This window comes from Chenopodium album, chromosome 1 (assembly GCF_948465745.1).
Source record: "Chenopodium album chromosome 1, dcCheAlbu1.1, whole genome shotgun sequence".
NCBI lineage: Eukaryota > Viridiplantae > Streptophyta > Magnoliopsida > Caryophyllales > Amaranthaceae > Chenopodium > Chenopodium album.
This window is the reverse complement of record NC_137834.1, coordinates 88,757,758-88,779,135: the sequence shown is the minus strand read 5'-3', so window position 1 is coordinate 88,779,135 and position 21,378 is coordinate 88,757,758. Positions and strand designations below refer to the sequence as shown.

General features: G+C 35.3%; 2 protein-coding genes and 2 pseudogenes across 3 annotated transcripts; 1 reads left to right on the top strand and 3 right to left on the bottom strand.

Moving 5' to 3' along the window:
- Positions 1–1,890: 1,890 nt before the first annotated feature.
- Positions 1,891–5,193, bottom strand: LOC145625423 (uncharacterized). Its single transcript, XM_081678466.1, has 2 exons — positions 5,056–5,193; positions 1,891–4,213 (listed from the first exon to the last, which is right to left on the bottom strand). The coding sequence occupies exon 2, from the start codon at positions 4,208–4,210 to the stop codon at positions 1,994–1,996; it is 2,217 nt and encodes a 738-aa protein (XP_081534592.1). The 5' UTR covers positions 4,211–4,213; positions 5,056–5,193; the 3' UTR covers positions 1,891–1,993.
- Positions 5,194–5,795: 602 nt separating this feature from the next.
- Positions 5,796–11,020, bottom strand: LOC145625417 (O-fucosyltransferase 38-like; annotated as a pseudogene). The gene is made up of 11 exons (XR_014110499.1): positions 10,666–11,020; positions 10,121–10,217; positions 9,847–9,914; positions 9,180–9,268; positions 8,921–9,098; positions 8,591–8,719; positions 8,265–8,401; positions 7,573–7,785; positions 7,277–7,461; positions 6,441–6,536; positions 5,796–6,306 (listed from the first exon to the last, which is right to left on the bottom strand). The product of XR_014110499.1 is annotated as an O-fucosyltransferase 38-like (transcript).
- Positions 11,021–11,856: 836 nt separating this feature from the next.
- On the top strand, positions 11,857–18,000 carry LOC145625406 (uncharacterized). Its single transcript, XM_081678455.1, has 7 exons — positions 11,857–12,208; positions 13,525–13,636; positions 14,210–14,371; positions 15,416–15,462; positions 15,910–16,051; positions 17,268–17,334; positions 17,434–18,000. Exons 1-7 carry the CDS (start codon positions 11,987–11,989, stop codon positions 17,486–17,488), a joined length of 807 nt encoding a protein of 268 aa, XP_081534581.1. The 5' UTR covers positions 11,857–11,986; the 3' UTR covers positions 17,489–18,000.
- Positions 18,001–18,656: 656 nt separating this feature from the next.
- LOC145625400 (pentatricopeptide repeat-containing protein At2g21090 pseudogene) lies at positions 18,657–20,896 on the bottom strand (annotated as a pseudogene).
- Between the last annotated feature and the right edge of the window lie 482 nt (positions 20,897–21,378).

Here is a 21,378-nt window from a genome sequence, read left to right as displayed (position 1 = left end):
ATAAAATGATTCTTCAAACCGGAATCGTGCTCTGCCCTTAATTCCTGGTGGAGGGCCACTCCTTTTCCTTGGAGCCCCTTGCCTGTAATGTCAAAGAAAATGAGAGTGTGACACTTACCAATATGGCACGATATAAGGAGAAATTAATGCTGAATGCATGGCTAATGAGTGTAATGACCTACTTCCTAAACACAGTTGAAGTATAGCTCTTCTACTCTTTTAAGTCTTTCCTATTCTTATGCATCTTTTTAACAATATTGGATACGGATGGCCCTTCCTGTAGTTGTCCAGAATCTGACTTATCGAATACTTCAGTTAGACCCTTCCTGCAGAAAACAGGTCAACATATAATATGACAAACAATAACAAAAATAAAACACAAGATAGAACATTCCAGCAACTGTGGAACTACTGAGCTGTTTGTTGTCTAAAGAAAAATATGTACAATTGTGGAAGTGTTATTTTTTTTTTTTATTTATTTATTTTTTTGAATAGGTGAAAGTAGAATTTACTTTAATGCTATACAGACTTAAAATTCCCAAGGGATCCCTTTATCGTGCAAGACTTAAGACACCAGATTTTTTTCAGAAAATTAAGTTATATATTATCAATACATTCATGTCTGAAGGTGCTTCCATAAAATCTTTCAAGTTACTTCCATATAATTATCATTACTTAGGTTTTTAAATAACCTACTGACTTATAAATGGTCCAAGTTATTCAGGTTTTTAACCCAAAAACAAGTCAAATTTGATATTATTTGAATCAAGTTTTTCTTTCAGACTCTATAAACTATGGCTTGACATTGATAAGATATATGTAGAATTCAGACCTCCTGACGCTATATGCAGAAATGAATCGTATCATCCACATTTGAAAATAGATAGACAAACCCCTTCTCACTCCCAAATCTCCAACCTAAACCTTCAAGACAGCCACCAACTCCTCCCTAGAAAAATGTCAATCCAAGGGACCTACCACCAAAGTGAAGAGGAATGGATGCAAGAATGCATTGTTTATAATCTTTATAGTTTTGACCCCAAACGGCCTCCTATGTTGGCAATTTACGAGAATATATAAGAAACAGAATAGTTATTGACATAAAAAAAAAAAAAAAATGCTTTTGACCACCAACATGACAGGCAAACTTGAGGAGCTGCAACTTCTTTATGTTTCAACAGTCGTTACTTAAACAAAACAACTGATAAGATACACCCAACCAACCAGAGAAACAATAGAGCTCCTCTAGCTTCAAACCAAATCTTCTGATAACTTTTGGTTCTAGTACTCAAATTTTATATGGAAATATGGTTCTAGTTTAAAAATAACTTAGTAAACCATCTAATGGCTTGATTCTTTGCACAAAAACAATGAACTCCATCACAAGCACTAAGGACAGATAAAGACAAATTGGTATTTCAATTTTCAAACCAGCAGCCCATTACCTGTCAGGTGTAATTGTTTTTCTGTGCTCCGGGAACCGCCTATGACCCTCAACTGCTCTTACCATGTTCCCTGAATGAGAAGAAATGAACACATCACTCTCTACAGAAATGATATAATCAATAGCAGCAGCTTGAGTAGCGTGATGGGAAAAAGCTCCTAATTCATCTTGGGTAGCCAGCATTTCCTGCCAACAAAGAACTAGTTAATGACGGAAACCAAGATAGCTTCTCCACAAATGTCCAGGGGTCATTACCAAGGAAAAGCATGTAATTTTAGAGCATACCTTAAAAATCACATTAGGAAATCGCAAAGTCAGCTCAGACAGTCGCTTATTACCTTAATGTGTTTTCATCATCCATATGATATTCAATAAAAGTAGGAAGAAATTATAAAATATTACATTATGTAGAAATACTAGGCAATTAATCTTTTTGATATGAAAGAGATTTTCATGTTTTGATCAAAAGAACATGAAGCAACTTTGAAAAATCAATGCTACATTGTTAACATACATATACATAATTGATACAAATACAATGAGACACTTTCATTTCTTCAAAATCATCTTAGCTGCAGCAAAACTTTTTGTCCTATAATTTCCGAGCCTGACCTTTCCTTTGTTGGGCACCTTCACTCTGCCTCTTCCCCCATGAATTTTCGGCCACCAAAGCAGTTTTTTCCCCTTCTTTTTACCCCCATGACGGCCACTTCCAAGCCCCTTGAAACCATTCTTCACTTGTTTAGGTTTCTTAGAATGCTTCATGTGCTTCATTAGCCCACTTACAAGTGCATGAAAATATCCTGGTTGTTTCCTCTTCACCAAAGTCTTGACCTCAGATTTTCTTGGCTTCTCTGACTTTAGTTTCTGACGATGATTGGCATTTTTTGTGTGATGAAACATCTCTCCAAGTCGTTTCCAAAATGATCTAGCATGACGTGCATCAGACTCATCCCTATAATGATGGTGGTGGTGATGGTGATGGTGGTGAAAAATCATCCCTAGCTTCCTTCCAAGTCTCCTCAATCTCCCTTTCCTTTTTCCTCCTTCCTTTTGTGGGTCCCACTTATGTAACCGTTCTGAACTCATTTGGCTCGAGGATTTTGCATCAGAGTAGTCATCTCTACTGTTAGAATAGGAAGAAGTATCATCGTATCCTGAAGTGATACTATCAGTGTATCCAGGCTGTTCTCTCATCCTTGTTGAGTGGCTCACTTTCTCATGCAGTGGCTCACTTTCATCACTATCATAACTATCACTTCCTGATAATTCATAACTCCCACTCAAAGAAGACGGCGAGCCACTTTGTTGAGTTGTTGAGCCAGAAGAAGTGCATGAATTCCAACTCGTTTCCTCTGAGATTTGATCATGAGGTGCAACCTTGCTGTACAAAGGCCCCTTAATACTTTTCCTGATTAGACTATTTCTGTTAAAAGAATCCCTAGACCTGATCATCTTCGATGATTGGCCCATTTCTTGTGCAATTCTTCCACTTCTACGACTGTGACTCCATTTCTGATGAGGAGGACTCGCATTACTTGTTCTGTTATGTTTCATGGAACTTGTAGACCCCGCAGATGGAACTTGTGTGCAAGGCCTCAATGTCGCTTCTCTTTCAATAGCCTCTCCACGATAAGACTGATGTGGCATGAGCCTCAAACCTTGTACATGTTTTGAGGCATGACTTGAAAAAGATTCATTCCTACTCAATTTACCTTCAAGTGACTCAGGTCTACCAAAGTCGGCCTTAAACATAGGCCCAGGAACCTGGCTGATTGACTGAGCATTTGAGTTCTTCACCAACTCTACTCCATTCATTCTATCATCACTTTGAGCTGATACCCAACCTGACGGTTTATCAACCAATCTATGTGTCACATTCGAGCATTTGATCTCACCTCTCATAGGATCAAAATCTCCGTTCTGATAAAGCATCTGTTGTCGCATACCATCACCATGACCTACAGAATCAATATTCCTGCTCCATTTGACCTGAGAAAGAGCTGGAGAGTTGCCTTTTCTAAGCATTGGACTCCCTTGGTTAAAAAACATATTTTCACCAAATACAGCCGAATTGTCAGTGAGGCGTAGCTCATTTGTTGCTACCAAGTCTTTTTCCTTGCGTAAAGGATTTGCTGAACTTGAGATATTGGGCATAACCAAATTCTCAACACTCTTTTGGTTTGATGACTGGTCAGTTTTAACAAGCTTTTGAAGTGATGGAATAAGGGACTCAATTCTGCTTATTGCATCCTCAATTGCCTTGGAAAAATCCACAGACGAATCCACTTCTTCCTTATCACTTCCCTTATTATTTCCATCTAAAGCAAACAACCCGGCATTGTTCAAGTTCATTCCAATTCCAGAAGGTGATGCTTTCCTTGGAAATTCATGATGATTCTTGACAAAAAAAGAAGGCTGTTTTGTTTCAGAGCCTTGAACAAACTTATTCACCTCATGACTTTGAAATGTAAAATTTTGTGGCCAACTAACAAAAGGGACATCTCGCTTTATTGATGAATTCTCATCACTGAGGCCTAGATTAATCTGGTTAGTAGCATGAAAACTGGGCTGTGATTCACAAAATCGACGGCGTTTCCTACTGATTTGTGGCTCACTATGGAAACTGCTTGGTGTTATTGGAGTGGAAAAGTTAATTTGGGGACTTAACCTTGTAGTTAACTCCTTGTCCTGCAGTAGCCTTGGGCTATGCTGTAATGTTTGTTTGGAGGGCAGAACACCAACTGTACTGGATTCGGAAACCATCCTCTATAATTTTCCAAAAGATAAAAAACAGAAACGAGTAGATTCAGATTTGAAGTCTGTCTGGTAAAATTATGCAGATGTAAATAGATTATGATCCAAAGAACACCAAGCTAATTCTCGCTAGTATAAACATCATAAACTACCTTGCCAAAATAGAATAAACAAACTGATGGTTTTATTTTTATTTTTTTTTAATGAAATTATATTACTGCATTTTTCAGGTTCTGTAGAGGTATCAAATGAGAGATCATTGATGAATGATGATCAGTTGTACTCTCATTGTTGTTCTGCTTAGTACTCTGGTCAGTTCTCTGCATACCCTCTTCATTTCTATATATTCTTTGTGCGTGGTATTTGTTATATACACCGGGTGTACCGTACACCCAACTAACCCAAAGTTAGTTTTTGCACTTCATTTGACGATGAAAGAAAACAATCATCAAAATGTGAACAAAATACTCATAGTGTACGATACACCCGGGTGTAGTTTTGTGCGTGTGTACACCAGAATTTTATCAACATTGAATTGCGTAGCCTTTATAATATTCGTCCTTACAATCTTTCTATATAACGCAGATCAATTCATGCACCAATTTGGAAGGGGAAAAGGACGCAGAATACTCTACTTATAATCAAAACTTGTGAATTCCAAGCATCATAAACTATCCCAGCACACCAAAATTGCAATTTTCATCTTATAATCAAAACTTATGAATTTGCATGTAATTTCTCTAAAAAATAAAATCAGAATTCAATTACAAAAAAAATAAAAAACTTGATTTTGAGAGATTCTTGAAAATAATAAATAAATAAAATTCAAAGAACCATCATAAATCAGAGATTACCTGAAATTGGAAGCACGATTTCGATTATACCCAAGATCACGATCAAGACAACCAATGAATTTCTGATGAAATTGCGCAACACATCAACGAATTTGCTGCTATGGGAGGATGAAATTCAAGGATTGATTTTGTGGGTGGGTGTTTTTTTTTTTTTTTTAATTCTTTGGCGGTTTCAAGCTTAATGTTGCCCAAAATTTTACAGTTTTTTATTTTACATTGGCGGCAATAATAACCTACATACAACTGAAACAAAATTATATTTGCTGAACTTAAATTATTTTTACTAAATTTAAATTAATTTTACTGAATTGAAATTATTTTTACTGATTTTCTATTATAATTCTTGTTTAAGAATACTGAATTTACTAAACAGAAATTATTTTTACTCAATATTTTTTTTTAAGTGAAGTGAACCGGTAATTAAATTACGCTCGTAATAATCTTTTCTTTTGGTTATGATGTTTCACAATCTAAAAGAATGTTATATACTTACATTATTCTTATTACCTTGTTTTAGTGCCTAAAATTTCGAATTTTACATTATTCTTGAGAAATAGCATAGGCATGGGTGGTTCTTGCTCTGATTTTATGAATTACTATGTAACTACTATTTTAAAATTAAAAGATGTGAAGCTTATTATTGGCAGCCTAAATTAATTGGTAATGCAAGCATTGGCTGCATAGCTCCTTCAAACTTTTTTTAAAAAAAAATTCTTTTGCTAAAAGAAACACTCAATAAGCATAACAACTAGAAGTATATTCAATGCATGAATTAAACATCAAATATCGTTTATATCAGGAAACACAAGCATAACGAATAAAAAGCTCGAGAAGCTAATTTAGTAGCTGATGATGCCGCAATCAGAATGTAAAATGTACATTATTAACCCAATTTAGAGCCCTAATTCTCTAAATGATGTAATGAAACAAAAAGAATTACCAAAAAAAATGATAACAAAATTGTAGATATATATTTTTACAACAAAGGGAAAGTAACATATATCCTAGCTCATTTTTGCACATTCGTGACAAGGACATAAGGTGAAGCCATGCCCAAAAAAATACTCTGGAGTCATCAAAACCATCAGCAGATTCACAAAAAAGAATTCATGTTAAAGTTGCAGCAAATGATCCTATGACTTGCATATGCATTCTGGGTACGGATTCTGATAAAATGATTCTTCAAACCGGAATCGTGCTCTGCCCTTAATTCCTGGTGGAGGGCCACTCCTTTTCCTTGGAGCCCCTTGCCTATAATGTAAAAGAGAACGAGAGTGTGACACTTACCAATATTGGCACGATATATAAAATTATGTCGCAAGGAGAAAGTATGGCTAATGGCCTACTTCCTAAACACAACTGAAGTATAGCTCTTTTAATCTTACCTATTCCTATGCATCCTTTTGACAATATTGGATACGGATGGCCCTTCCTGTAGTTTTCCAGAATCCAACTTATCGAATACTTCAATTAGACCCTTCCTGCAGAAAACAGGTCAACATATGATATTAGAAAACATAACAAAATTAATACACAAGATAGAACATTTGACATCACTAATCGATTTGTTGTCTATATTAATACACAAGCATTCAGGCCTCCTGACAACTGTATGCAGAAATGAATAGTATCATCCACATATGCAAATAGATATAGAAACCCCTTCTTCTCCCAAATCCCAACCTAAACCTTCACAACAGGCCACCACCTCCCCCCTAAAGAATGTCAATCCAAGGGACCTACCACCAAAGTGAAAAGGAACGGATGGAAGATTGTTATGGTTTACAATCTCACTACTTCACTAGTGTTGACCCCAAATGGCCTCCTATGTTGGCAATTCATGAGAGTATTAACAAGATAAGAAAAAGAATAGTTATTGACAGTAAAAAAATACTTTTGACCACCAACTTGACCGGCAAACTATGAGAAACTGCAACTTCTTTACGTTTCAATAGTCGTTACTTCAACAAAACAACAGATACGACATTCCCCAACAAACCAAAGAAACAATAGGGCTTCTCTACCTTCAAATAAAATCTTCTGATAACTTTTGGTTCTAATAACTGGAAATTTTATTTGGAAATATGGTTCTAGTTTCAGGATAGTTTAGCAAACCATCTTATGGTTTGATTACCCTAAAAAAAAAAAAAAAAAAGAACTCCATCACAAGCACTAAGGACAAATAAAGACACATTGGTATTTCAAACCAGCAGCCAATTACCTGTCAGGCGTAATTGTCTTTCTGTGCTCCAGGAACCGCCTATGACCCTCAACTGCTCTTGCCATGTTCCCTGAATGAGAAGAAATGAACACATCGCTCTCCACAGAAATGATATAATCAATAGCAGCAGCTTGAGTAGCATGATGGGAAAAAGCTCCTAATTCATCTTGGGTAGCCAGCATTTCCTGCCAACAGAAAACTAGCTAATGATGGAATCCAAGATAGCTTCTCCACAAATGTCCTAAAAAATGTAGGGGGTCGATTAACAAGGAAAAGCATGTAATTTTAGTGCATACCTTAAAAATCACATTAGGAAATCGCAAAGTCAGCTCGGCCAATCGCTTAGCACCTCCATAAATCTCTCCGGCAGCAATATAAATTAACGTTGACGGAGGATAACCAAGAGCCTTAATAAAGTCCCAACCTCTCTGGGTGTAAGTGGACAAAGGCCTGCATTCCTCTGCTCTGTGGAGTTTATTTTCTTTACTTTCCAGTGGTGTGTGTTCTCCCTGACAATTTTGGGCAGAGAAGCATCAGTTTGTTATGTAAAAAAACATGGGAGGTTGTTAAATCTTCCATGTAATAGTGGTGGTGTGAAGGCTTATTGATACACACCACAAACATCAGTTGACATGAAAACTTTTCTATTCATTTTTGCATCCCTCCGAACCTAATCAGGTTCTACAAATCGGTTCATTTAGATTATGTCCATTATGTTGCCTTTTCTATTCATTTTTGTATCCCTCCGAACCTAATCAGGTTCTACAAATCGGTTAATTTAGATTATGTCCATTATGTTGCTTTTTGCAGATTACTGCTCCTTAGGCAGCAAATTTGGGAAAGTCTATATTTTGCCAGTCCTTGTCTTGAAACTAAAGCTCCATTTACGACAAACCAGAAGTGCTTCTAAGCATTTCTTGCAGTAGATTTAGACTTTGAAGCATATGCTTCATATACATTTGGTGTTTGCAAATATAAATATCAGTACCTCATATTCCTCAACTCCTCAGATTCTGCATCAGAAAGACCATAGGTACACCCAGTAAAAGCAAGCATGTCCTTCTCATATCTAAGATGAAGAGCAATGTACTGACCCTCACGTGACCTTAGCCGCTCCACAAGCCTCTGTGGTGTCACTGCCATAAAGTCAGAACCTGATTTAAAACATACCCCATAGTGTGCCTCTTGAAATCATTCTAAAGGAAACACTGAAAACATGGAAAGCTCTTGCAAATACTAGAAGTTCTTTTAATGGCTTTCTCCACAAAATCTGTTTTCTTCAGACAGCAAGGTAAAGTAAACGTAGAAATTCACCTTGCCCAAATGTTCAATAGGGGGAGAGAAATGTAAAGCATGGTATAGAGCACGGCATCGGAGCCTTTGAATGTCAAGAGGCAGATCATTATTTGCAAGCCGAGAATCTGATTTTGCAACATGAATCACCTGAATATCATGACTAGACAAGTCAAATTCCATTATACTTTGGGAAAACACCATCCAGACGGTTTACAATGGTTTGCTTAACTCAAGATAACCCCCCCCCCCCCCCCAAAAAAAAAAAAAAGTTCTGAATATGGAAACAGAATTGCTCATCCAAGTACCACAAAGAGGAAAAAAAAACAATAAATAATTCAAAAGGCCCACCTGATATTCCCTCCACAAATGTGTCATATTCTCATAATAGCTCATCCCTGACCAGGAACCAAAGTGTTTGCGGGCTCGAGGAGCAGATTCCAGCTGTTTAGGAAGTTCCTTCACAATTCTCACATCCTGATGCAAGCTTCTCATGAAATAGAGCTCATCAAATATGTCCCCAAATACACTGATCAAGAAAATTAAAATATGGTAAGAAACCACAGAGCAGAAACAAAGAAGAGCTTTTACAAAGGGCTGCCAAAGAGACCTTGAATCCTGCCAAAATGAACGTTTATCCAGAGTGGGAATCACCAGGGTTGCATTCATAATGCGTGCCACAGCCACCATATCAGCAATCTAGGGACAAGGGTATTTATTACAACAATGAAAAAAAAGCAAACAAATAGAACATGGAAGAAAGCTTAAACAACTTGAAAAAGAAAGCAAATTTCTCAATATGATGGTTATGATTCAGTACAATTCAAGCTTCACTGATTGGAATTTTGCTTCATTTACATCAATATCAATAACAACAAAAGGTACAGGAGTAAATCTGCAACCGAGTAAAATCATGTGCTTATGCTTAATTGTGTGGATATTCAACATCGCTAGATATGCATATATGAACATTCAAATAAATAGGCCAGAATCAGGTACACATCAATACATCATTGCAAAAAATGCATGCAAACTCACACATGTATACTTCAAATACACATGAACAAGAATTTAAGCTCAAGCATGTATGCACTAGCAAAGGTTTTGGTAAATTGCATTCTTTTTCTAGTTAAATTATTACAGGTATTTTCCATCCAAACGGATTAAAACCTATATCTAATAATTTATTGCCAGCATCTTACTTTGGCAAATGAATTCAACAAAGCCGCAATACCAGCTTATACAAATCATAAGAGAAAAAAGCCAAAGTAACTTACACCAGTACGCATTTGATTTAGCCCTCCATTGCTTTTTACAGTCAAATATCTGTTAGATTCCTGAGCAACTGACCATATATGAAAATACAGAACCAAGTTAGTAAGTATATTAGTACGCTTTAATAAGTAGTCAAAGAAATATCCCATTAGCAAACATTGACATGATAGCGATCAAGATCAAAAAGTTTTCAGCAGCACTTAAGAATTTCTGTTACAATAATTCCAACTATTACTTTCTTCAAGAAAAAGCAAGAATGACTGCAAAACATTTAACCTTGGTATCTAGCAGTAGGCTTGACACAAGGGCGCAGGTCACGGCTGAAAGTCCGAGCTGGTAAATGCTCATCAACATAGTGCACAGGACTCCTTATCTACAGATAGAAGCAATTTCAGATTACTTAAAACATAGAAAGAGATACCAGTAAACAGTTTATTGTTCTTCAGTATCCTTTTTATCATTTGAATGTCAATCTAGAGCACAGGTAACAAATATTACAGTAATTAAAAATAGGTAACATTCATCAACTTTTTATCCCAACTAAAATTTCCAACTTCAATAACATAGACAATCTACACAGATTTACAGCAAATTGAGCAGACCTCATCACATCTAATCATCTCCCGAACCCCAAATGATCAAAACCCCAATAATAGAATAATAATGATAAATGAAACAAAATCAACATTCATTCATAAAATCACAAGGCAAAACAACCCCAGAAAGGCAGAAATTTGAGATTACAAAAAAAGCTCAAGAACACAGAACAATATCAAATTAATTGAAATTGGGGATTACCCATGTAAAAAGATCAATTTTACCTGCTCAGATTGATGATGAGGGTTAGAAATAGACTGAAAATCATTATTAAAAAGTGGGTTTTGTTCATCTTCTAAAACATCCTTAGAATATAGGAGAAAGAAGAAGATTGAAATAGCAAAAAGAAGAATTATATAGAGAGTGCGAGTTAACAAAGATGATTTCTTGGATGAAACTCTGCCATTCCGCATCTTCACTGAACTAAGTGACACAAGATTTGGGTTTGATTTCTTTGATTTAGCGCGGTTGATTTGCATGAATTTGCTCTTTCTTTCCTTTTTTTTTTTTTGGTTTGGCCGACAAAGTTTTCTTAGGGAGGGCAGAATGCTGATGGCCTTAAGACCGTGTGGTAGTGACTAGCGAAGTAGCGAGAGTGACTGTGTACGAGCAGGTGCTAAGGTGAGCGTCTCAAAGCTGAGTTTTTTGTTGGACACGCTAAGTAGGTGTCAATTTGGATGTTTAAGTCGGGTTCGCCGGTTCGGTGCAGTCGGAATAGATTTGTGGGAGTTTTTGTTGGGCATTCTAGCTTGATAGGTGTTAATTCGGGTGTCTTTGTTGAGTTCGGTGAAGTTATAGAGGGTTTTTTTTAGTCGGTTTAATATCGAGTTAGTTTTTAACATCTCTACATGCACATGATGAGAGTACCAAAAATCTTTGAACATCTATTATGATAATTTTTTATGATTGATTGAATCATGCCTCGAATTCGTGATATATTGTAGGTTAGTATTACACTAGTCGAATTTTTATGAATTTCACCAACTAATCTCCAATCCTAATCCAACCCTCTAATCCTCAATCTTTTATTCCCACAACCCACGTATCAAACTATCAATATATATATATATATATATATATATATATATATATATATTGAAACCAAGGAAAAGTGCCATAATCAATCAATGGAAAGCTTGTCCATAAGTACATACGGGGAGATGGACGGGGAATAATAATTTTCCTAAACTTGTTCATCTCCAAAAGGCACTAATCTAGCTAAGTTATGAGCAACAGAATTACCCACCCTTATCATATGAGACCATGAAATAAATTTAAGATTGACTATTAATTTATACTTCTCTAAAGATTTCCATATTATAGTTTTAATTTTAATACCATTAATTTCAAAAACCAAAGATGAATTGAGAATTATCAAGTAGTTTATACATAGTATAAAGGAATGATTCTTAATTAAAAATGGAATACTAGAATTGCATCTTAGGATTTCATAGGTCACACACCCTCTTCCCCTTCAAAAATCAAACGACAATATAGACCGTACTAAGGCAACTCCTCTAGCTTCCCGGGTTCGAGGACTGATCCATGAAAATGGGGTTTGATTTGGAAGAATTTCAACCCATTTTCGGCGAAGCAAAACCTGAGTTTGAAGCTTCTGCTACCTCTAATGGCGATGGAGTTCCGGCGTTGAACCCATTTTTGTTCAGGGTTTTTGCAGTTGACTCCTCTCACGTCGCTTTTCATGTCACTGATTTTCGTTCCTACACTTGGGAGGCTCTTCGCTCTGTTCACCAACTCGATGACATGGTATTGATTCTTTTTTCTTCCCTTTTATTTTTTCAGAATTTTAAGCTGCAAAAATCCAAACTTGTGGAATTTTTCTGGGTATATTTCTAACACTTTTCTTTAATTAAACCCCAGAAAGGTGTTTTTTTTTTTATTTTAAAAAATAACCTACTGTGATGAAATGGGGTTTAAGAAATGGGTTCTGATATCATGTACTTGATCGTTGTATGTGAAATTTGGCATTTTTGGGGCATTTTTCAGAATTTCATATACCTGTTAATACTTGTGGAAGTTTTCTGGGTAAAATTACAGCTAATTTTTTGGATGAAACCCTAAAATCCCTGTTGTGATGAGGTGGGTTTAAGAAGTGGGTTCTATAATCATGTCCATTGATCATTGTATGTATAGTTGACAATTTTGGGGGTGTTTTTTCAGAATTACATATGCCTGTATATTTTTATGTTGTTCAAATGCTATAATTATAACACTGAAGTATAAGGATCACATTGCTCCATATAGTTTGTTGCGGTGTTGAATTAACCCTCTTAACCTATGATTATAGCTAGTTATATCATTTGTTGTTAGGCAAATTGGTTCCAAAATGTATCGATTTTACCAGATATTGGCGAATTATCAATATAGTTTGTTAAGGGTTTTATGTATAAGTAGTATACTTTTAGGGCTAGAAAATTGGCAATAAAATTTTTTGGTGGTACTATAAAGACAATGGTTATGAGTTGTACATAGTTTAGAAAAGACATTATGAGTTGGACATAGTTTAGAAAGACATTATGAGGTGGACTTTGGTGAATTAAGAAGGCAGTATCATAAAAATATACTAGTATAAGAAGATAGTATCAACAAAAGTACTCCGTGGAAGGGAAGCCTCGGTTATTTGGTTTTTTTCTGTGAATAAATTAAGGAAGCAATTTGTTATGACTTATGACTAAATTTGAGGTCGTAATCTGTCACTATTGTTTATTATTGTGTTTCTTGCAGATGTCACTGTTATGGGTAGTACTTTGGTTCAATATCCCACTTGTACATAATATGTCAGCTATAGGGAATTAGGAAATCCTAAAAATATTGTCACAATCGTTTTTAGATATTCTGTCCTTTCTAATCTGTACGACCTTTTGTCCTGCTGCGAGAGTAGAAAAGTTTATAGTATCTTATTTGAATATAGCACATGATAGAGGAATTTTTGGTAGTTTCTGCTCTAATTCCTCTAGGTAGTGTGAGATTCGACATATGAGTTTACGTGGATTAAAGTTTAATGCCTCTCATGATTTTTCACTGTTTCATTATTCATGCTAACTTGTTTTATCTATGTGCAGAGAGATAGCATAGGCATCAGTGGTTCCTGTTCCGACTTTATGAATTATGTAATTGCTTCTTTAAAATCAAAAGATGTGAAGCTTATTATGGATTGGCAGCCTAAATTAAGTGGTAATCCATCTCTACCCTTTTCTGTTTCACAAGAGAAATTTGTTTCAGCATGGCTCCTTTAATTTTCTTTTGTTATAAAGAAAAACTCAGTGAATTGCTGAAGCACTAACTTTTTTTTTATTGAACCACCCATACTAATAAAGTAAAATGAATTCCTTCTGCTTTCTGTTCCTTTGATCCTTTTACACGCCTACACTTTCTCCTTTGTAAATGTTTATTGAATTGTGACTTACCAATTATTGTTCTCTTGATAATTTTTTTATTAGTCAAGTTTTTGTGGATTGTGCCTTACCAATTTTCTTGGGATCTGAACTTATGATGCTGACAAGAACATGCTGTCTTTGTTACATCAGTAGCATTTTTCCAGGATGTTTCCATTTTTCATAAGATTGTTGCCGGGCTAGCTTGATTTGTTCCCCATAATTGACTGAATTTTCTTACTATGTGATTTATAATTATATTATCTATGTGTGATCCGACATCTGATTTATCCTCCATATCTGCTTCATACTTCTTACAACTTTTGATCTTGACTCAAGCTGCAAATATAGTGTCAATTTTGCTTCGTTGTAGGGGTTACATCTGCAAAGTTGATTGCTCGTAAAACTAAAGGAATGCCCTTAATATCTATTTCACTTACTAAGCTTGGACCTTCTTCTGCAAGTGGAGTTGTGGAAAATCTGTCGTTGGAGCTCTACAAGGCATACAATATCCTGCAAGATTCTTTTGTAAAAGGTTATTTCTGCTCCCATTTGCTATTTAATACATCTCAGAATTAAAACCTGAGGGATTATACTTCAGTTCAAGTCTACAGGCCAAGCCTTTTAACTTTAGTTAGTACTAACTATGTGGTGGTTTGTCGGAACTTTGAATTGGAATCAAATATGAACTTGTGAGACTAGAATTCTGAATCAAATTGAGGGGAAAGAAATTTGCTCCTGAAATTTGCAATGTCTAAGCAGTAAGCGCGACTGGAAAGGTCCTTATTGAAGAAGCAAAGAAAAGACAGACATATAGTCATGAACATTTTTTGTATCTAGGTGCCTGACAAAGCTGCTTGAAGGTAGTTGGTGTTGACCCATACCTGTAGGTTGAATGAGCATTGTTTTCTAATATTCTGAGTTGAGTTCCGCATTTTAAAAATTGTTTACTTCTATTGTGAGTTGAATTCCGCACTTGTATAGCTAGGAATTCAAATAACTTCTAACTGAACCACAGAGCCTCAACCCCCCCAAACCCCAAACAAAGGAGGATAGCCTTATAGGTAGGATTGGTGACGTAGTATCCATGAAAAAAATGGTAATATCTGCATATATAGTGATATTTCATCTTCCGTTTCTCCTTCTATCTTGATTTGTGAGAGTAAGTGTATCTTGCATCTAGTGTTTAAATGATTATTTCTTTTTCATTTTGATCCCAATTTCCCAAAAGTGTCTTCCTCGAGGCTGTTTGTAAATCTGGGAGATAGCTTTGTGCCTTTGTGAAACATTACCTCTGCTATACTTGGAAATCGGTAATTCTATATAGACCCTTGATTGGAGCATATAGATAAGTAGTACCGGACTACTAAAAGGAAGTGTGTAATAAAGATGGCATGTTTTATCAAGCTCATTGGAACTGATAGGTGTAACATTATTTTTTGGTTGAGAAGTATGCATTACAATGTTATATTGCTATGAGAATCTTGAATTTTTTTTTTTGCTTTCATGTTTGCTTGTCAACTTCATGCTACACTTTTGTTCAACTGTCATTAAACAGTTGGTTTGAATGTTTATCCAGAGCAAGAGCGCTGCTGTCAATTGACCCAGATGATTTCTGCAGAAAAGGTATTTTAGTATCTTTAGTATAACCAATAGTTCATAATATATCTTTTGCTGCATTATCTGCTTCTTAGGATTCCTGACTAGGTCATGGCACTCATTGGTCACGTTGTCATTGCTAATTTTTGGTTTCATTCATAGCTGCACTGAATGCTTATAGTCCATGTTAAAGGAAGATACCATAAATCCTGGATTTTGAAGGCTGTTGATAATTATTTTACTTTTCTTTTGCTGTATAGTCTTATTCAAGTTTCAAGCATTGCTTCTCATCCAGATTGTAATGTTCTTTGTGCCAATTGCTTACCTCAGTGGATGTGGATGAATTAACATTTGCATTGGCTGGCATCATATGTTGTGGGATCTGCATCAATCTCCCCCTTTTTTTATTCTTCTTTTTTTCTTTTTTTTTTTTTTTTTCTTGGACCATCATATATTTTTCTCCTTCCCATATAGGAAAAGAGCCAAGCAATTAAGAGGAAGCTTGATATGATGCAGTCGGACCAACAAAGGCTACAGAAAACAACAGGGAGTGGGAATATAGTTTCTCCTATGTACTCTGACTCTTCATCTGTTACTGCTGCACTGAATTCCTCAGGTATGTAATTTTGATTAACTAATGTTTGTTTTGGAGAGGCTAGTATGATCCTTCCTGTAAAAGTGCAAAACATCTCTTAAAAACTACTTTGGAGTTGTTTGGTGAATATGCATTTCTTGATTATTCCATCATCTATTCCTTCGTCTTGATACTTTTTACTCCCCTAGACAAGCAAACTTTATTCCTATAATCCCATTTTATCTGAATCCTTTTCTTCTCTAAACCAAACATCTATGTGAATATAATACTGAGTATTAACATGTTTCATTTGGAAAATTTTCATTTCTTTTGTGAATGTAATTTTTTGTTTGATTAGCAGACTCCTCCTTGCACAGTTGACTACATTACTGGGATTTTTTGTCTTCGATCATTTTCCTCTAGCCAAAAAACAAAAAAAAAAAAAAAAAAGGAACCGCATGTCAAAACAAGGCTTTTCAGTTGTTACTTTGGCCTTTTATCTTTGGCTTCCTTTTTCTTGTACTAGGAGTTAGGTGCTTTTGGCCAAGTTTCTCACATTGCTTCACAACTTGAGAAAACAGACATTAGGCCAATTGTTGGGGTGGGTAGGTGGGGCATATAATTTATGTTGTTTCTGCTTCTACAGAAGCCTAAAATTAGCTTTGGCAAAGGGGAAATTAGAAGCTCCAAATTTTAGCTCTTCAAACAACTTCACAGTAAGTTGTTTCACCATTTAATGAAATTTTTGCAGCAGACCATAATAAGTTAACCCTGCTCAAACTTACAAATGACTTTCTTTCTTAGTCACTTTTCTTTTTTGAATGTTTCTTTTAATTTACACTCAACTTACTATTTTTGGAAATGGTATCTACCACTTTAACTTTCACAAATTATTATGTTTTAATTGTCACTTCGCATTTTACTTATTTTGCTTTCCCTACATCTAAATGCAACATAAATCTCACTCACAGAACTCAGTCACTCACCCTGCCACCATGGCACGCCATTAAGCATTTACTCTCTTGCTCAAAGCTGGCGAATCTTTAGTAAATGAATAATGAGGAGCACCCAAAAGAAACTTTTTAATTTGAACCATGGAATATCATTTACTTAGCCCTCAATTATGTCGAATAATCTTAACTTGACAAGTATTTATTAAATCAGCCCAGATCTGTAGTTTGCTGTTGTAATTGTTACTTCTGCCTTGTAAATGCTTTGAAAACAAATTTGACTTCTTGTATTCTCTACTTCACCCCAGATAAACAGGCTGTTGCTGAAGGCAAATCTGCTAAAGTTGTTCATCGTGTTGTACCTGCATACCGCAGGTATGCTGTATTTGCCAACGTTGACCTTTTTGCTTTTTTTGTGCTTTACATTGCTGAAAATTTTAAGCTATCTTAATCAATGTCTTGTACTCCCTGCAGAGCCAAAAACAGAGGAGCTGTCCTTTGTGACACTGAAGAGGAAGAAAAGAGCTAATTGTTGTTTGGCGAATGAGGTTTTAGAAAATAGCAGTAGTGTTTTGTAGCTAATTTTTTTTTTTTTTGTTACCGAAGCCTGATAACAAGAAGTTGGTCTTTTTGGGAGTTGAATGACGACGAATGTACAGTCTCTTGAAAGTATGACAACTTGCCTCTCCATATAAAGCTGTTTCCAGAGGAACAAAAAGAAGAAATACATTAGGATGTTTAGGTTCATGGAATGTGTTTATTGTTTAATTGGCTTTGTATATATGCTGATTGCACTTAATTCAGCTCTGTTAACAACTTGTCTTATCAAAGAACCGAAATGTGTATTCTTGTACTCAAAACTTCAAAAGGTACAAATTGATCTCTACATTACTTAGTATTAGGACTTAGGTGAAGCTTTGTAACAATTTGTATACTCTTTTTTTAGTTCAATCTTTGATGAATTCCTCGGGATGTAGTTTTCTTTCTTTCTTTCTTTTATTTTTGTTTTATTTATTTTATTTTATTTTTTATTTTTTTTAAATTTATTTTATTTATAAACAAAAATCATGTAGTAAAAGGAAGGTGGTACAAATGAACCTCAACAAAATTGACCATAATAAACCAATAAGAGCTTGAAATGCAGGGATAACTTTCCCTTAATTGGAGTCTAACTCAATCAAATTCCAATTAGTTGTATTTATCCAACTCCACCAAACAATCTCTCTCTTAAATCCATGGGTGTCATAATCTTGTGCCACATCATCATGGGTAGACATGAAAACCATCAAGTTTCAATATTTTATTACATGACCTCATGTAAATAACCGGTTATTCCTAAAACCTGAGTATTGCAAAATTTCCGCAAAATTTTCTCTCTTCATTATATTATTATTTTTACACTTTCTCTCTCCCATTAACCTACCCCAAAGGTTAACGGTTTTATATGCACTAAATTTTTTTTGAGAATTTATACTATCAATCAATAACTATATACTAAAGGCGTATAAAAAATAACACGTGGCAAAATCTGGTTAAATAATTTCCCTCCACTTTCTCTTTTCCTTTTTTTTGTCAGATTATCTTAGGCAATTTTAATACACTATAATATTTTCTTTCCTACTTAAACACAATCTTTCCGTCCCAAATTCAATAAAACATTTTTGTAACAACTTATAGAAAATTTAAGCAAAATAATATTATTTAAAAAGATATGCATAATTTTTAATATAATTAGCAGAATATCGAATTTTTTCATGCTTATCATTAAAAAAAATACTATATAAAAAAGTTGTTAAAATAATTATATTTATAAATTTTGGTAAATCCGTGCATTGCACGGGACCATAAGCTAATTTATATATAAAGGCAAAAACTTGAATTCAATGTACTACAACATGCCTAGTTAGCCTACTTACACTTGTTGCATAATTTTTTGACCCAGTGGATTACTCCAGAAACCTCATTTATAGGTTTCACAAATAAGTTGAGGAGGTAGATGATTTTACAGCTGAAATTGAAGAAAAAGCAGAGTGATGAAATCACACTATTGCATGAGCTCAAAAATAATCAGTACTTGTTTAAGTCATAAAAAAACCTGGATCATAATCACACAATTCATCTTCTTCAAGACCTATCTCAAGATTCTCAACACAAGGAGAATATCCCACTTCACTCATTTGATCCACCAATTCATGGATAACTTCATATATATGTTCTCGAAAACTATGTGACATGTCTTTGGCAACGAATTCATGCCTGATATTCTTTACTTCAATCCAACTTAAACCCGCGTCTTTTCTCAATCCTTTCTCACCCATTAGCCTTCTCACATGACGAGAATCATCCCATCTTTTACCTGCTGCATAAACGTTTGACAGCATCACATATCTAGCAGCATTACTTGGCTCCAATTTAAATAGCATTTCTGCAGCCTTACGAGCAAGCTCAGTGTTTCCATGGACCCGGCAAGCACCTAAGAGTGCACCCCACATTCCAACATGATCAGAAACAGCAGGAGCTCTCTCAATAAGCTCTACTGCATCATTAAGTCTGTTCTTTCTTCCAAGCAAATCAATCATGATAGCATAGTGTTCTGGTCTTGGCTTCAAACCATGCTTTGTCATTAAGTTGAGAATTCTCATGCCTTCATCAACTAGACCTGTGTGGCAACAAGCTGATAACACTCCGAGAAATGTGACTTCATTAGGCTTTACTTTTGCTATAATCATCCTTTCAAACATTGCAAGCGATTCTTCATTATGTCCATTATAAGCCAACCCATTTATAATGGAGTTCCAAGAAACATCATTCTTTTCCGGCATCCTCTCAAACACTAGCCTTGCTGATCTAATGTTTCCACACTTGCAATACATGTTAATCAAAGCATTATAAATAAACGAATTCATCAAAGGAACTCTGGTGTTTGATTTAATGATTCGACAATGAAGTTGTTTCCCTTTTTCTACAAGTGCTAAATCAGCACAAGCACCTAACACAGCAACATATGTAAAGGCGCTAGGTGGAACCTCATCTTTCTGCATCTGATCAAAGAGATTGAGAGCTTCAATTCCTTCCCCATTTTGAGAAAAACCAGTGATCAATGCAGTCCAGGATACTGAATTCTTCACAGGCATTTGCTTAAAAACCAAGTAAGCATCTTCCATCCTAGACACTCTGACATAGGCAGAAACCATCGAAGTCCATGACACAATATCTCGTTCAGGCATTCGAGCAAATATCGAGTAAGATAAATCAGGATGACCACATTTACCATAACCATCAATCAAAGAATTACATATGACAACATCATACTCTAATCCAAGCACAACTGCCACACTATGAAGTTGTTGCAGCAAATTTTTGGAACCCAAAACAGCACAACTACTAACAGCACTGACAATTGTATACTCATCCAAGAACAACCCAAACCCACTACACACAGTTTGCATCTTCTTGAAAAAACACAAGGACTCACTATAAAACCCATAATGGGCTAACCCAGAAACCACAGAGTTGTAACTGACAATATCTGGTTCAGGCATTTTATCAAGCAGTTGGTGTGCATGATCAAAAAGACCATTTTTAAAGTACCCAGAAATAATTGTGTTCCAAGAGAAATTATTCTTCTCAGGGAGATCATCAAAAGCTTTCTGGGCACTTTCAATGGAGTTGCATTTGGAATATAACTCGACAAGGCGGTTCGAGATAAAAGAGTTTAGAATGAAGGATGTTTTTATGAAGTAAGAGTGAAGAACTCTGCCAAATTTCAGGTCTTTGGTTGCAATGCATTGAGTTAGGAATGATGCACATTGTTTAGGAGTATTCAACATGTATAGTGAAAATATTGAAGTTAAGCTATTTGGTTAACTTGGGTCATAAATTAGCCTCTGTTTCTAGGATAATACAGACAGTAGAGTTTGGTGCTTGATTTTTTTTATTGGAGTGTTAAAATGTGCATTTGTTGATCAATTTAGAGTTTCTCATTTTTTGATGTTAGGGCATGTTCACATTTATTGAACCGAGTTGAATTGATTGAAGCTGAACTGAAGTGAATAGAGCTAAAATGAATATTTTATGAGAGAAGGAAATTAAAAGCTGAATTGAACTGAATCGAACTAATTGGAGCTGAACTGAACTGAACTAATTGGAGCTGAACTGAACTGAAATTAAGCTGAAGTGAATAGGCTCTTAATAGTCTAATTGTTAAGGAGTGTTTTACAACACCAAGTGTTTAGATCAAATGGCAAAAGGGTAGTATCCCTTTGTAATTAGTGCCTTAGAGGTCTTGGCAAGTGTGGGGAATGTCTTCAATGCAAAATAATTCTAAAAGCTACTCCCTCCAATTCTCCATACACAACTTTGATCATCATTGTCTAAACTACCTTGTAAAAAGATATATTAAAAAATATACATCAAACT

What these genes read in the sequence shown, in the direction of transcription:
- LOC145625423 (XM_081678466.1), bottom strand. Translation starts at nt 4,210, where the DNA reads ATGGTTTCCGAATCCAGTACAGTTGGTGTTCTGCCCTCCAAACAAACA.
- LOC145625406 (XM_081678455.1), top strand. Translation starts at nt 11,987, where the DNA reads ATGAAAATGGGGTTTGATTTGGAAGAATTTCAACCCATTTTCGGCGAA. An exon ending in AGATGATTTCTGCAGAAAAG is followed by an intron (nt 15,463 to 15,909) that starts GTATTTTAGTAT and finishes CTTCCCATATAG; the next exon opens with GAAAAGAGCCAAGCAATTAA. An exon ending in TGCTGCACTGAATTCCTCAG is followed by an intron (nt 16,052 to 17,267) that starts GTATGTAATTTT and finishes ACTTCACCCCAG; the next exon opens with ATAAACAGGCTGTTGCTGAA.